The sequence below is a fragment of the Leptonychotes weddellii genome, chromosome 8, assembly GCF_054177405.1.
Source record: "Leptonychotes weddellii isolate Sample4059 chromosome 8, ASM5417740v2, whole genome shotgun sequence".
In the NCBI taxonomy this organism is placed as follows: Eukaryota; Metazoa; Chordata; class Mammalia; order Carnivora; family Phocidae; genus Leptonychotes; species Leptonychotes weddellii.
This window is the reverse complement of record NC_138376.1, coordinates 17293844-17311144: the sequence shown is the minus strand read 5'-3', so window position 1 is coordinate 17311144 and position 17301 is coordinate 17293844. Positions and strand designations below refer to the sequence as shown.

The following is a 17301-nucleotide window of genomic DNA, read 5'->3' as shown; positions in this document are numbered from 1 at the left end:
TATCATTCTCAACAGGGAAAAACTGAGAGCTTTCCCCCTAAGGTCTTCTTTTCCAAAGAAGACATCCAAATGGCCAACAGACACATGAAAAAGTGCTCAACATCGCTTGGCCTCGGGGAAATCCAAATCAAAACCTCAATGAGATACCACCTCACACCAGTCAGAATGACTAAAATTAACAAGTCAGGAAATGACAGATGTTGGCGAGGATGTGGAGAAAAGGGAACCCTCCTACACTGTTGGTGGGAATGCAAGCTGGTGCAGCCACTCTGGAACACAGTATGGAAGTTCCTCAAAAAGTTGAAAATAGAACTACCCTACAACCCAGCAATTGCACTACTGGGTATTTGCCTCAAAGATATAAATGTAGTGATCCAAAGGGGCACCTGCACCCCAATGTTTGTAGCAGCAATGTCCACAATAGCCAAAGTATGGAAAGAGCCAAGATGTCCATCAACAGATGAATGGATAAAGAAGGTGTTGTATATACACACAATGGAATATTATGCAGCCATCAAAAAAAGAAATCTTGCCATTTGCAAGGATGTAGATAGAACTAGAGGGTGTTATGCTAAGCGAAATAAGTCAATCAGAAAAAGACAAGTATCATATGATCTCACTGATATGAGGAATTTGAGAAACAAGACAGAGGATCATAGGGGAAGGGAGGGAAAAATGAAACAAGATAAAACCAGAGAGGGAGACAAACCATAAGAGACTCTTAATCTCAGGAAACAAACTGAGGGTTGCTGGAGTGGAAGGGAGTGGGAGGGATGGGGTGGCTGGGAGATGGACATTGGGGAGGGTGTGTACTATGGTGGGAACTGTGAATTGTGTAAGACTGATGAATCACAGAACTGTACCCTGAAACAAATAATACATTATATGTTAATTTAAAAAAATTAAAATCATAATTGGATTGCCTGGGTCATTCCTGAACTATAAAATGCCTCCCATGCTTAGGGAAAACTTGATTCCAATTTTAAGGGTTTAATATAGGATTGGTATTTTAGTATTTTATACTGTTGGACTACAATAACATTTTTCATTAATCCTAATCTGTAGATTCTCCAAAGTTGCCACCACTGATTGAGTAATGTCATCACTGGAAAAGTTATAAAGAGTAGCAGAGGCCTCTTTTTCTGCTATACCAAAGTGAGGAATGTCATGCTTGACATTCCTGGGCCTGAATCATAGTTAAAGAAAAAAAATATAAAAGCCAAATCAATTCCATTATGAAGCCTACCTCTGGCAATGGTCACCAGCCTGGAAATTTTTACTCCTAGGCATCTGTAAAGTTAGTAATGCAGGGGTGTGTGTCATTGCCACTTTCCCAAAACACCAAAAGGAAGTAGTATCTTTACCTTTACTAAGGTGGCACCAAATCACATTCAAATCAGCTCTTACTGATTGTCTGGTGGTGGTGATCAGCACTATGGACACCATTAGAAGTTCTGATTGGCAATTATATAAATTTTTGATGCAAGAATGGGGGTAACAAATTATTATTACATATTCATGTTTTTTTGATAGATGAAAAGTTTCCCAAAATAAGATGCATATGAGGAAATGTGAAAAAGCTCCACAGTGGTGGCATGACTGGGGACAATGGCCATTGAGCACCTGGGTCCTCAGTTCTCTCCAATACAGGGGGTTTTAGTTGCTTATAAACCAAAGGTTCAGCTAGATGGTGCTTTTTAAATTTTTATTTTATTTTTAAAAAATAAGACTGTTAGGGAACTGTGTTGTGGTTGGTCTGTATAATTAGGGAATAGACTTCATGTTTTTATCTCTGACTTCACAGTTTATTTGGGATACCTGAAGGGTGGAATTTCTAACCCAGGTGAATTTTTAAATGTAATCTGAGTAGTCATACTAGTTTGTTGCTTGAAGAGGTTTGCTCGATGTGAAGCTTCCAGTAAGATGCTAAAGTCAACAACTGGAGGAAAATAAAAGCCTGGTTTTATAGTAAGCCTCTTGTGGAACTACTTGGCAAGCTATCAAAGGAGTGATGTCAGTACTCTTTTTTATTTTTTAATGCATGGAAAGAAAAAAAACTTTCTAAATACTAGGACAAAGAGAAGTGGTAGCAAAAGAGAAGATATTAGCAAAAGATCAGAGTTAAAAATAAATGTACATATCTCAAGGGAAGCAGGTAAGTCCAGGCTGGCAACAGTATAAAGACTGGAATTTTAAAATATGAAACTATATTGACATTTTTTCTCCTCTCTCTCCTTCCAAAATTTCCCAATAATGTCACATTATTAATATTAATGTTATCAATATTATTATTGAATTAAGCCCCTAGAGGAGCAAGTTACCTCCAGCTACATTTTCCTGCAGTGCTTTTGGCAACTGGCATTTTGGATATAATTTCCACCACGGAGAGGGGGTTTCCATGAATAGCAGCATAGTTTGCTATTGCTATGGGCCCTTGTCAGCCATTCTTCTACCTCTTTGTCCAATATCCCAATATCCTACGTGGTAGGATAGTGTTTAGTCCTGGGAAAACTCCATGCAAAGCTGGAGAGATTTGGTTTCCCATTCAACCCTAGGCTTATTTCATCAGTGAATATGCCATGCTGTTGACATATTCTACTCATCAGCCTGTGTTTTCTATTAGACTGTAAGGTCTTTGAAGGCAGAAATTATGTTTTTTTCTAGACTGTACCCAAGTATCTAGACTGGTAGATTCTCAACAAATACTTGTTGAATGAATGAGTTAATATTGAGTGTTTTACTACTAACAATCACTACACCGTCACCACCATCATGATTAGCCCCATGATCATAATCATCACCATCACCGTCAGTGGGCACCACTACCAACTACGAATACCATCATCAAACGATACTTGGCGCCTTATCTGCTTTGGGAACTCTTTCCTCAGGGACCCAATGCCTCTAGTTATTTAGAATTCTCTGATTTACACCCTTTTTCATTTATTCCCTATTTCAAAATTCACCTATTCTGGATGCCATTCCCTTGGTTTTTTTTTTTCCCCTCTAGGAGACAGCTACTTAACTTGATGTCGTAATTGTGTTATTAGTACTGATGTGTAGGTGGTGGCCTTCTAAGGTAATGTGATCTGACAGCAAGAACACTATCTACGTCCAGTTCAGCCATTTATTTGCTATGTGACCTCAAGTGACATCATTTTCAAGGGCTTCTTCCCCTAGAAAACCCCTGGAGAGTCTTGCAGATTTCATTACTGGGTCTGTGTGCATTTCAACATAGACTTTCTATTGATGAAGTCTCAACCCAAAAGAGGGAACCTGCACGGAGGTGAAATATTAGGAATTTCACAGCGAATAAAGAAGTGGTATTCACAACAGTGGCCACTCAAGCAGCAGTGTATCTCCCTGGAGAACTCTGCCCATAGTTGCCGCCAGACCCACTCAGTCATGGGACAGGTAAACACCCAGCTGCCAGGCTATACTGTCAAAGTCTTTCCCCTTTCCCAGAACCATGTTGTTTTTCTCACAGATGGCATAGCACAACTGTTCTGTTAGTCTGACAGAGGCTCAGAGTCCATGTCTGGTTTCTTCAGTGATCCAGGACCAGCAACGGAACGCTTTATTAATGCCCTGTGAGCAAAATGAATTTTCAGACAGCACAAGGCATCCTTCTACAATTTTCCTGGCACATTTCCTGGCAATTGTCCTGGTGGGGACTGTCCCATCATATATGAGGTAGAAAGAAAACAACAATCAAGCAATGTAATTTAAAGGAGAAAGTACAACTTTGGGCAAGTTTCTTCTTTTTTCTGATTTCCTCTATTTAAAATTTTTCTCTCTTAAATCAGTCTGTAGTGTGGCTTTGGTAAAATGCACCACTCAGTATTTAGAAGAGCCTAAATAAAAGTCAGCTTATATAAGGTTATAACATCTCAGACCCAATATCCCAACAATGAGATTACAGGATTTTTAGACTTTCTTTCTCTTGGGAAAATCCAATAGCCCAAGGCTGTCCAGATTGTCATAAACTTTTCCGGTTTTCACATCAAAGTGAAGGAACAGCAACTCAAAATGAGGACAAAATAAGATACTGGATTTATAAAGGAAAAAACAGAAGAAAGAAGAACATTGGTTTGAAGAATAAAAAGATATATGTGCTACCACTGGGAATAACAAATGTGGTTCGAGCAGAGAGACAAAATTTTATTTTAAGGATGAAGTGAGTCCTGGAGAGGTTGAGTGATTTGTCCTGAGTCACACAGTAAGTTAGCGGTAGAGTCAGAGCTGAGGGATCTGATCTGACATGGGCCAGAGCTCTTCCCATATGATGCTGCCTCCATTTTTGCTTCAGTAGAGAAATGAAAACCAGCAGGTGTTGTTGTTTGTTTTTTTTTTTAAGATTTTATTTATTTATTTGAGAAAGAGAGTGAGCGAGAGAGAGCATGAGCGGCGGGGTGGGAAGGGGTGGCGGGGCGGGGGGAGGTGCAGAGGGAGAGGGAGAAGCAGACTCCCCGCCAAGCAGGGAGCCCAATGTGGAGCTTGATCCCAGGATTCCAGAATCATGGCCTGAGCTGAAGGCAGAAGCTTAACCGACTGAGCCACCTAGGTACCCTGAAAACCAGCAGGTTTTGAATGAGGTAAGAAGACAGATCCTCTGTGCAGATGAGAAGGAGGGTTATGTTTACTGCATAGTCTGGGAAACTGAACCACAGAGGGGTTTAGTGCTGTGGTCCTCACTGGGGATGGTTTTAAACCCCAGGGAACGTTTGGAAATATCTGAAGCCATTCCTGGTTGTCACAATAGGAGGGTGGAAGGTGCTACTATCATCTCTAGGGTAGAAGCCAAGGATGCTGCTAGAATCCTTTTGTGCACAGGCCAACCCCCACAACAAGGAACTATCCAAGGTCATCGACACTGGACAATAAAAATTTTTATCTGGGGATTGTGCACTTAACATCCAGATTTATATTACTATTATTATCATTAGAAAGTTTGCACACCTGAATTATTGTCTGTACTCATTTAGCATTGTGCTCCCACCAGCTCCCTGCAAATTCCCTGCAATCTTCAGTGCTAGACTTTGTCATGACCACAGTAGGCAAATTTGTCTTTGGGGCCTCAATCTGCACTTGCCTCTTGTCCCTACTGGGTCCTCTTCAGGCTGCTCATTCCCACTCCTTCGTGGCAGCAGTTGATCCCAGGAAATCGAACTGAAGTCAATGTATTGCCCCTCCCAGAGAATTTGCATGTCACCATGTCTAGCTGTCCTAGTACTGGTATCCTGTGAAAGGAATTTCTAGCCTTGGTGACCAGCCTGAGGAGATACATAAGAAGAATTCCTAAAACACCCAGCAGCAGCCTCAGTTCTTCCCGCCGACGAGGCCAGCCCCCTGAGAAACCAGGCACAGGTTCCTCTGCCTTGGGATCAACGTTTTGGCCAGACTCCTGCAACTTCAGGACATTTTCTTTTTGGGCTTTCTAAATACATCTTCTCCTATTTTAAGGCAAATTTTTGAGAAATTTGAGGGGGATCTTTGTTTTGTTTTTCTTTCAGTCTCTGTTTAACTTCACTCCATTTCAGGATAGATATCCAGAATTTGTGAACAGGAAAGGAACTGCCTAAATGACCAGAAAACAGTTGACTTTTTTTTTTAAAGTGTCATGTTTTTTATTGATTTTCAGTTTCTAAAATCATTATAACTGCATAGATTTTGAAAAGATTTATAGAGCTCTTCTAAGGATTAAAGGAGAAAATGGATATGAAAGGGTTTTGGAAACTATCAAACATATATTTTGTGGATGTAAACAATAGTGGGAGTAGAAACAGAAATATCGTCCAAAACGACCCAGGGTGAAACAATCAATAAAATTAAAGGAAAACCTTCAGGATGGGAGAAGATATTTGAAAACAACATATCTGATAAAGGGCTAGTATCCAAATCTATAAAGAACTTATCAAACTCAACACCCCCCAAAATAATCTAGTTAAGAAATGGGCAGAAGACATGAACAGACATTTTTCCAAAGAAGACATTTAGATGGCTAATAGACACATGAAAAGATGCTCAATATCACTCATCATCAGGGAAATACAAATCAAAACTACAATGAGATATCATCTCATACCTGTCAGAATGGCTAAAATTAACAATACAGGAAACCACGGATGTTGGTGAGGATGTGGAGAAAGAGGAACACTCTCAAACTGTTGGTGGGAATGCAAACTGGTGCAGCCACTGTGGAAAATAGTATAGAGGTTCCTCAAAAGGTTAAAAATAGAGCTACCTTATGATCCAGCAATTGTACTACTAGGTATTTATGCAAAGGATACAAAAACACTGATTCGAAGGGACACATGTACCCAGATGTTTACAGCAACATTGTCAACAATAACCAAATTATGGAAAGAGCCCAGATGTTCATTGACTGATGAATGGATAAAGAAGATGTGGTATATAAACAATGAAACATTACTCAGCCATCTAAAAGAATGAAATCTTGCCATTTGCAATGACGTGGATGGAGCTAGAGTGTATTATGCTAAGGGAAATAAGTCAGTCAGAGAAAGACAAATACCATATGATTTAACTCATGTGGAATTTAAGAAACAAAACAGATGAACATAGGGAAAGGGGAAAAAAAAGAGAGGGAGGCAAACCATAACAGACTCTTAACTGTAGAGAAACAAACTGAGGGTTGATGGAGAGGAGGTAGGAGGGGGATGGGCTAAATGGGTAATGGGTATTAAGGAGGGCACTTGATGTGATGAGCACCAGGTGTTATATATAAGTAACAAATCATTAAATTCTACTCCTGAAATCAATATTACACTATATGTTAACTAACTAAAATTTAAATAAAAACTTGAAACAAAAACAAAACAAAACAAAAAACCGCCCAGGGTAGGGCCTCTGTCCCCTAATGCCCAAGACCTCTCCCTTCAAAAATAAAGCCAACCCAAACCAAACCATTTATCCTCACCCCTCCCCATAGGTTCTGTCGAGTTCTAAATCTTATAATTGGGTTATCGATTTTCAAAATTAGAACTCCATAGGTGTTTTGTGACTAATAACACTCAAGGAAATTTGCATTAGGATTGTGTGTTTAAAACAAGATTCCACGGCTTCCACTTGGCCAGATGCCACTACAGAAAGTATTGGGTTAGCTGTTTCATGTTTACTTCCCTCTTGCATTGGCTTGTGTTAGGCAGTGATTTTTAGATTAGTAAAAATATGCACAAGGAGTGAGTAAGCTTAGGCTGGTGAGCATGCCATTTCAGAGTGCAAGAAGGCATTAGTTCATATTCAACCACTGAGAGCTGTTGCTTCCTTCTCACTGCAAACCTGCAATGGTAACTTCCAAGGAAAAGAAAAATGGGAATCTTGTCTGGGAAACAGGAATAGCAGTGATCACCTACAGGTCTAATATATATTGTTATAAATAGTTATTATAAAGAAATTCCTAAGTTCTTTAGAATTTGCCATCTTTTCATTATGCAATGTGAACTAACAACAGAAAACAAAACTGCCTGGAGAGATTGGCTTGGACTTCTTTTTATGCCCATGATCTTCTAAATTTACATGTAGCTTAGGTACTAATAAAAAACAGCCCTTCTTCTTAAAAGCTAACCAGAAATTATATTTCACATCACTATCATTCTAATATGTTTACATGAACAATATTGATTTTATTTAACTCAAACCAAACTCAAAGACAAAATTCTTCCAAAGAGAGGATTTGTTTTTTGGAAAACTTAAGGAAATTGATAAGATAGATTTTTTTTTCTTTTTGCTCAGTCTTTGATTGCAGGAAATAACACCTCGCTTAATGTTTCTTCAAGAATATTCTGCTCACAAACCGGATTTGGTATGCTTTAATGCACCAAAGGCAGGATCTATGTGCTGTATTTATCAGGACAGTCCAGGACTGCACAGGACCTGGGCATCACATTTAATCCACTTCGCCGCCTGACCCCCAACCTTCCTATTCATGATAATTCTGTCTCCTCTCCTAGAAGCTGTTCCATTGCAGGATCTCTGCATTCTTGAAGATGTTTCAGGATCTTCTATAGAGAGCCGCATGGGAGGCAGGAAATGTCTAGATTGGGAGTCTGCAGACCTGGGGTCTAGCTGAGGCTTTGTCACTGACAAACTGTTATCACCCTGTTTCCTAACTTGTAAAATGGCATGCATAATATCTGCCCTACTTATCTCATGCAGTTAATGTGAAGAATGAATTACAAACTATAGGCTAAACTAACTTTCATAAACTAGAAAGCCCTATGGTGAGGTATCATTATAACAGAAGCTAGGATTTAGAGTCATTTATTTCTTTACTTTTACATGGGTGTGAAAATGGAGAAAAGCTGTGTCTTGCTCCTTTTTTCCCCTCTTTTTCTGATGCTTCTTGATGCTTGTTTGATTGATAGATTATAGTCATTGACATTTTGTCATGGTCACTCCTCAGTCCCTAGGCAAGAGATTCTAAGAATAAGTGGTCTATAGTATCATGTTATCTATCACCATTTGTCTGAAGCTAAAGAAACATACAGCACTGAGATAAGATTTTGTTTTATAACACCTGACAAGTTCAGGGAATTCAAGACTCTTACAAATAAAAGTTTAAGTCATCATTTCAACAGCTCTTAATGAACTGGCATCTATAATGAGGCAAATGACATGTGTAATCAATATAAGGAGTCAGTAGTTGCTTACCATTGCAGACCCAACACGGCTGACTTTGATGGGATTCGCTCTACCAGAAAGGTCCATTTGTGCTTTGTCCATCACATACAGGCAAGCGTCAAGGATGCCATTCTCAAACTATTTGGGAAAAAATAAAAAATAAAATATAAAATGAAAAAGATGAAAAAAATAAAAGAGAAACTACTTAATGTCCACTCTGCAAGCCCAATATTCCCTGCCAAAAAAAACAAAATGAAAGCACAACCTAATGTTTAGGATATGTGTTTCCTATATAGTAATCACCCATAATCTTTAGTATGAAGTGTTAAAAGTAGAAGGAAGAAGACATCCTCTTTTGTTTTTCAGTAAGATGGATAAAAACTTAAAAAGCAAGCTAGAAACATAAACAGAACTACTGGAGAGCTAGTATACTCAAGGATCCTGAACTGACTTGAAGTTCTTCAGAAAATTGTGTAAATTAATTTAGATTTCTCCAACATGTGGGCTCTAGTGCCCAAGGCAAAGGAATAAACAATGTACCAAACTCAGGCCAAAGTCTTGAGACCTCAAAAGTAACACAAATGCTTGTGCATCTCAAAAATAAATGGCTCTCAGGTTATCACAGGGATGTATTTCAGGCCTGTACACCTTGCACTGGTAACAGTAGGACACCTCGTGTCATGAATGCTTGTCCAAGGTTTCTCCTCTTTTAGAACAAGGTAGACTCCAGGGTCAAAGAGAGGGCAGGAAGGCCTAGAGAAAGATTACATTATCAAGGGAACAGCCTCGAAGTCAGTTCCATTGCAGGATCTCTCTGTTCTTAAAGATGTTTCAAGATCCCTTACAGAGAGCAGCATGGAAGGCTGTTTATAGTTCAATTTCCTTAGAAAGAACTACTGGCCCCATGCAACACCAGAATTTTTTTTTTTAAAGAAAGGAACAAGGGCAAAATGGTAATCAAATGGCAAAATGGGAAAATTTCACCTAGAATGCACCTCACTGAACAAGAGATGTCCCTCAATACAAACACTTTGCATATCCATCCAAGTACTTGTGACAGAAACCACAATCTTAACGGCTAATTACTGTGTAGTTCTTTATTAAATCTAGTTAAAATATCAACTTTCTGGGAACCCTAAACTGATAGGATGCATGATGTAAAGTAAGGGCACTAGTTCTTCAGATATGTAAAGAACTCATTATTCTGGTTCTTATTAAGCATCATTTCTCAGTCTGTGGGACATGAAGTAGTGAACTGGAGAGGTAAGAAATAGTCACAGAACTAGTTGTTTCCCTGCATCATTGCAAACTACTGGCTTGGCTGGTTGTTTGGACTGAAAGACCCAAATTAATGGACTCTGAATGACAACAGAGACAGATGGTGGCTGTGCTCAAGGGTGTCTACCCAAAGGCTACTCAGCATGCTGGCTGAGGAATACCCTGATCATGCTTGGGACTCTTTCCAACTCTTCCCTGTTACCCACCTTGGTGACTTTTTTCCTTATTGATCTCTACATAATGTCACTTCGGGGATATAAATAGAATCTCACCCAAACATTAGGAATTAAGGCACTAGACAATAGGCAATATCGTGGGCTGTATGTCACTCAGGAAGGGAGGGCTTGTAACCAAGGAGCCAGGTGGGGATCCAAAAACAGGAGAAGAGCACACATATGATTAGCTTGGCAGGACATCAGAAGTGCAGGTGAGTAAGTCTCAGCACTGGGCACACAATTCTCAGGAGTCTGGGTGAAGAAGTGGGTCATGAAGTCAGGCAGACAAGACAAGAACTATTGATGACATTGATCCCAGTGGCCAGGCTGGAGCAGGGGTAAGGGATGCAGGGAAAGCTCACATGGAAGTCAAAAGAAGGTATCAGAAACCAAGAAAGTATCATGTGACCTGGCGAAGCCAGGTTCCATGAAATCTACCCTCCCATATACCCAGAACAATGGTGCACAATTCCAGTCATCTCAGCCAAATTCTGAGAAATGACATACTCAACTTTTCTCATGTTGCTAATGAAGGGTCTTGCTGAACCACAGGACATGCCTTCTTATGGGAATATGGTAGAAATATCAGTCACTTCTTCCATTGTTAGAGATACCAAACTGAAATAGTGTGAATTATTGAATATCTTAAATGGAATACCATTTGCTATTTTATACCCAGACAGTGTGTTATAAGATTGTAGTTGATAAAATGTCTCCAGGTAAAAGTCTAGTGGGCCCTCCTTTGATGAAATGGTGACATTCTTTTCTAATTCTAATTTCTAATTTTCTAGTATCTTATACTAACAAAAAAGGTGATTTATTTGAGTTGACCACACGCCTTGTAGTATCCTTTGCAGTATTATCAAAACACTTTTCCTTATAAGAAAGGGAAAACTTCAGTCCATTCCATGTTGAAGAACAATGTCTGAGCTAATGAGATTTCACTGTACTGGATGTCAAGCATTTCTCACTAGAATGCCACATTATCCATAGAATCTCTGATCTCCGTAACCTTGTAATACCTGAAGATATGTGCTTTCAGTGGATAAATTATGTAGTTGCCTTTCTAAGTCTCTACTCCTGGGCTGTCTGTCTTGGAGTCTCAGATTCTGAAAAGCAGGAAATTGTGCATGTCTAATATTGACATATGGCACCTTGTAGTGATACATGTGACAAAAAAATATTAAGGAAAAATGTCCTTGACAATGACAAATATTAAATGGCTCACCTGACCATAACTCCAGCTTCTACTCTTGATGTCATTGAAGTCTCCATAAAAAATAACCCCGATGTCATTCAGGACATACTCTTCTCTTTCTTTATCATCATCCAGGTATACAGCATCCTCTGTATCAGAATTTAAACATAATGACCATTACCAAACCAGACTCGAAAGTTTGTTCTGGTCCTAAGCTGCATTTTAATTAACTAAATGAAAAAAAAAATGTCTTTTGTTTCACTAAAGAGAGCTCATTTCCTGATAGGTAATTTCAGAAATGGTGAACCTAATCGGTAGCAAAGATCAGCATGTAAAGGATGACATTTGTCAGCAAAATGCTGACAAACTCTGGCCTTTTAAGTTCCAAGTAGCACAATTAAATTGACATGTCTCATTAAACATTTTTAGGATTCTGGGACATCGGTAGTTTCAGAATCAGAATTCTGTGATGCAGATACAAATCTGTAACACAGATCAAAAAATAATTTCCAAGCTATTAACATTAATAGAAAACTAGCCGAACTGAAATGATTTTTAAAACAAGTCTGGGATGTATTAGAAGAATGCAGCATGGTCTGTCCTGCCTGGTGTGTGGCGCATCATGGACAGGAGGAGGCAGGCTGGGGGTCGTCTCCTATCAATGAACAATCCTTGTGGATATGTTGGTAAGTATGTGTCCGACCAGTCTCCCGAATCAGCTTCCTCCACTGTGAGGACTTTTCTTCCCTGTGGCTATAATCTCAGGAAGGTCACGCTCCCCATCTGCCTGCTTAGTAATTAGCCTGATACTTATTCTCAGGCCAGGTATGAAAGCAGCAAAAGTATCACCAACAAAGGCAGGACCACACAGGTATAAATCACACTCCGGTAAATTTGCATGTTTGGAACAGGGACACGTTTGATTCTGACTGGGGACATGGTTTATTATGTTTCTCTGGCTCCCTGTTACCTTTGCAGTGTTCTTTCCTCCTCATTCCATGGTAAGACTTTTATCACTCTTTTTTGGAGTAGTGTCAACCTTGGCTGCACATTAGAAGCATCTGGGTAGATTTAAAAACTTCTAATTCCACCTGGACTGAACTCTAGATTGATTAAATAAGAGTTTCTGGGGCCTGGGGCCAAGATCCAGGTATCAAGTGTTTGTTTGTTTTTTCTTTTTAATTTTATTTATTTATATTTATTTATTTATTTAAAGCTCTCCAATGATTCTGATATGCACCACAATTCTCTAGCCCTTTGCTATTCAAAAGAATCATTGAAAGACCAGTGGCATCAGCATTACCTGGGAAGTTAGGGAGAAATGCAGAGTCTCAGGCCCCGGCTCAAGTCCTATTGAATCACACTCTGCATGTTAACAAATCTGCAGGGGATTTATGTATACATTAAGGTTTGCAAAGCACAGCTCAGTCCAACCAGTTTAGATCCCCATTCTGGGCTATATTATAGCTGTGATTGAATCATTTGGAGAGTACTTGGTCTTATCTCCTCCCCAGTACTTTGTTATATCTTCCTCTTTCTATTCTCTACCTCTTGCCTACTACTTGCCTGGTTTTTTGCAACTGTAAACACACACAGACTCACATTTACACAGACACTAATGTCCAATAAACTGCACCCATTTAAGGTGTGCAATTTCACAATCAAAATAATAAACATATCCATCACTGCAAAAATTTGTGTCCCTTTGTAATTTCTCCCTCTGGATTCTCTCTCTGACCTCCCACTCCTGCCAGGGAACCATTAATCTGCGTTCTGTCACTGTAAATTCATTTGCATTTCTTAGAATTTTATATAAAAAGAATCCTCTAGCATGTACTTTTTTGGGGGGGAGGGGGTCTAGCTTCTTTCACTCAGGCTCGTTATTTGAAATTCACCCTCTTGGTTTGAAATTCACCCTCTTGACTGAAATTCAGTCACTCTCCAAATGATTCGATCACAGCTATAATATAGCCCAGAATAGGGATCTAAACTGGTTGGACTGAGCTGTGCTTTGCAAACCTTAATGTATACATAAATCCCCTGCAGATTTGTTAACATGCAGAGTGTGATTCAATAGGACTTGAGCCGGGGCCTGAGACTCTGCATTTCTCCCTAACTTCCCAGGTAATGCTGATGCCACTGGTCTTTCAATGATTCTTTTGAATAGCAAAGGGCTAGAGAATTGTGGTGCATATCAGAATCATTCCGAGAGCTTTAAATAAATAAATAAATAAATAAATAAATAAATAAATAAATAAATATGTCGTATCAATATTTCATTCATCCCAATGCCATGTCATGTTTCCAGGAAAATCAGAGTTACATGACAAATGTGCAGCAGCCTTCCCTCTGCCCTTGCAGATGTGAGCTCTGATGCTTCACGTTGGCCTTTCAGGGTCTGGAGGCAGAATGCCACAGTTTTACCAGCAGTCTGTGCATAGGCATATGGCCCCGAAACCGAAGTGAGAGCTTCATTTCCAAGTGGAACAAACCAGAGAAGCGACAACTGAGTTCGAGGTCAATGTTTCTGAGTAGAAGCACAAAAGAATGCTTTTAAAAGAAAATCCCATTAGGGTGTGTGTGAAGGGGCATTGACCATTTGTTATATCTTGCATAGTCCTCCACCAGATATAATCACACATCCTGGAAAGTAAAGCCACTTTTGTTTTCATCCTTTTATAATAGTGGCTTAACTACTGTGACCATTGTGATAATAAACATCTTAGTCAAGGGTGTTTCAGAGGCCTGTTACTAAGATAGAAATCTCCTATTAAGACCACTGAGGTCTAGAAGTGCCATTTGACAATGTGTTGTTTTTTTTTTTTTTAAGATTTTATTTATTTATTTGAGAGAGAGAGGGAGAGAGAGAAAGAGCACAAGAGGGGGGAGTGGGAGAGGGAGAAGCAGACTCCCTGCTGAGCAGGTAGCCCGATGCGGGACTCGATCCCGGGACTCCAGGATCATGACCTGAGCCGAAGGCAGTCGCTTAACCAACTGAGCCACCCAGGCGCCCTGACAATGTGTTTTTAACACGTTTTCATTATAATATGAGATGTTTATAGCTTTGTCCTATAAGATATTAGAAATTGCATTGTATTATAGAGCTACTATAATTTAAATGATTGGTATAAAAATAGATTAATGGGTCAAAATAGAGAGCTTAGAAATAGATTTACTGTATGCATGTTTTTATGAAATTAATATATGATAAAGGAAATACTATAAACCAAAGATGAGTGTTTATTAAATTCAGTGAGAAAATTGGCTGTTTGTGAAAAGTAAATTCTCTGTACACCAAAATAAATTGAAAATTAATTTAAAACCTGAATTAAAAAACAAAGCATAAGAAATTTAAAATAAAAATAAAAAAATGAGTATTTGGTCTCTAGATGAAAACATTTTATCTAAATAAAAATAATAGAAAAAATAAAAGAGTGTTTTTTAGATTTTTATTATTTATTTATTTATTATTTATTTATGTATTTATTTTAGAGAAAGAGCGAAAGAGTGAGTGTGAGTCGGCGTGGGGGTGGATGGGGCAGAAGGAGAGGGAGAGAGATAGTCTTAAGCGGCCTCCACACCCAGCTGAGAGACTGATGCAGGGCTCAATTCCACAACCTTGAGATCATGACTTGAACTGAACTAAAGAATTGGATGCCCAACCGACTGAGCCACCCAGGTGCCCCTCGGTGTTTTTTTAAAGATAAATATATAACTTGAATTTTAGATATAATTCAAAAGTGTATAACAAACTAGGGATATATTTGCAACAACAGAAAATCTTAGCAATTTTTCCTTATATATAAAGAATTCCAATAAATTGATGAGAAAATCATAAAGTGCATTTAAAAAGTCAACAAAAGGAAAACCTGTTCACAGAGAGGAAATGCAAACAGAAACTAAATATATAAAAACAATTTTAACTGAGTAGTAACCTAAGAACTGCAAAGGTTTATTAGTAAATTTTTATCCACAAAAATACAATTTCAATCTATTTTTATTCTTTTACAGACAATATTTTTTTTTTACTTGACTTTAAGGTTTGGCTTTTTCTTTAAAGTTTTGACATTTAAACAGTTTGCATCCAAATATGGGTCTTTTTTTCATTTACCAGGTTTGATACACTCTGATCCTTTACAGTTTGAAAATGTGAGTCTTTCTTCAGCTCTGGGAATTTCTCTTTTAACTTTGACTATTTTCTTTTGTTTATTTTTCTATATTTTCTTATAATAAAATGCCTTTTAGGCAGATGTTGAACTTTCCAGATGTCCTCCATGCCTCTTTTCATACTTTCCTCTCTGTCTCTCTCCCTCTGTCTCTCTCTCTATATATGTATTATATAAGAAAATATGTTAAGAAAGAATACCATCAGCATCTCCAGAAGAATTGAGGAATTCCTGGAACAAAAAAATGGTTGAATGAAGTATGGTATGTAATGAACAGCTATATAAAAGCATTGGGAAGATCTCTATATATTGCTATGGAAGGATATCCAGGAGCTCTTGTTAAGCAAAAAAAAAAAGGTGCACAAAAATGTATGTTTATTACCTTTTATTTAAGAAAGAAGGGAGGTAAATAGGTAGGTAGATACATATTTATGTACATTCACATGTATGCTTATATTTTTAAATGTAGAGATAAACCAAAAAATTAACAAAATTATTATCTAAAGTGTAGGAGGGATAATTGGGAGTTAGACTTTCTCTCTTAAGTATCTTTATTGTTTTGTAATTTGACTTTGGGGTTACATAAATGTTGTGTAAAGTCATAAAACAAAACTAAATAGAAATAAAAGACAAAGCTAGTTCTAAATAAATGAAGCCAAAATGAAGCAAATGAACATGACTGTGTAAATAGATTAGTGACTTAACCACAGAAAACTATTTCAAGTTACTTTAAAACAGAGTAATTTCACTATATATGCCCAGTAGAATATAACATAAAGAAAAGCTATAAAATAAACAAAAAAAAGAAAGAAAAAGTAAACTGTATTAGTTACCATATTGTTACTAATAATATTGATATTGCTATTCTGAAATGAATACAACATAAGCAATCATGTTAATGACATTAGAAACCAAGATTTGCAGGATAAGAGAAAAAATGCATAAGCTAAATCAAAGAAATAAAATTTGAAACCTTGTATTTTAACTTCAAGCCACTTATTACATAATATTCTTTTGCAAATCATTTTAGATTTAGTGCTATTTTTCCTCAATTGTTTTATTAAATTTTTTTTTATCTGGAGGGAAAGGCATTCTTTCATTTTTCTTTTCATAATGACTTGTAGGCATGATATGATACTTAGTACTGTAGCTACCAGAAATTGGTTTGTAACTCCTGCTGCTGCAGACTAAGAGCTGGACTGATTTTGAATAAGAATGAAAGAATTAAAAAATATGACTTCAAAAAGAAGTTTTTCTTTAAAATTTTTGTAAAATGGGGGCACCTGGGAGGCACAGTCAGTTAAGAATCTGACTCTTGATTTCGCCTCAGGTCATGATCTCAGGATTGTGAGATCGAGCCCCACGTCGGGCTCTGCACTAGGCATGGAGCCTGCTTAAGATTGTCTCTCTTCCTCTCCCCCTGCCCCTCTCCCTCCTCCCCCTCCTCCTCTAAAAATAAATAGATAAATAAATAAATAAATAAATAAATAAATAAATAAATAAAATCTTTGTAAAATGGCTGTAAGACTGACTCATCCTTGGAAAGCACCATAACTGAGTGAGGTTTACATGGTTGCTGGCCCTCCCAGCCCCATACATTTCTGTAAGTTACCTCTGTGCCTTTGATTTCTCTCTGAATCTTTTTTTTTTTTTTAAAGATTTTATTTATTTATTTGAGACAGAGAGAATGAGAGACAGAGAGCATGAGAGGGAGGAGGGTCAGAGGGAGAAGCAGACTCCCTGCCGAGCAGGGAGCCCGATGCGGGACTCGATCCCGGGACTCCAGGATCATGACCTGAGC

At 38.2% G+C, this 17301-nt stretch overlaps 1 protein-coding gene across 2 annotated transcripts in view; it reads right to left on the bottom strand.

Annotated features, from left to right (window-relative positions):
• Positions 1–17301, bottom strand: part of F13A1 (coagulation factor XIII A chain) — a 151824-nt gene that overhangs the window by 73021 nt on the left and 61502 nt on the right. For both annotated transcript variants that reach the window (XM_081827727.1, XM_081827728.1), the window contains exons 5-6: positions 11365–11483; positions 8674–8781 (exon numbers count right to left, since the gene is read on the bottom strand). In XM_081827727.1, coding sequence (XP_081683853.1) covers positions 8674–8781; positions 11365–11483 — 227 coding nt within the window. The remainder of the gene's footprint in view (positions 1–8673; positions 8782–11364; positions 11484–17301) is intronic.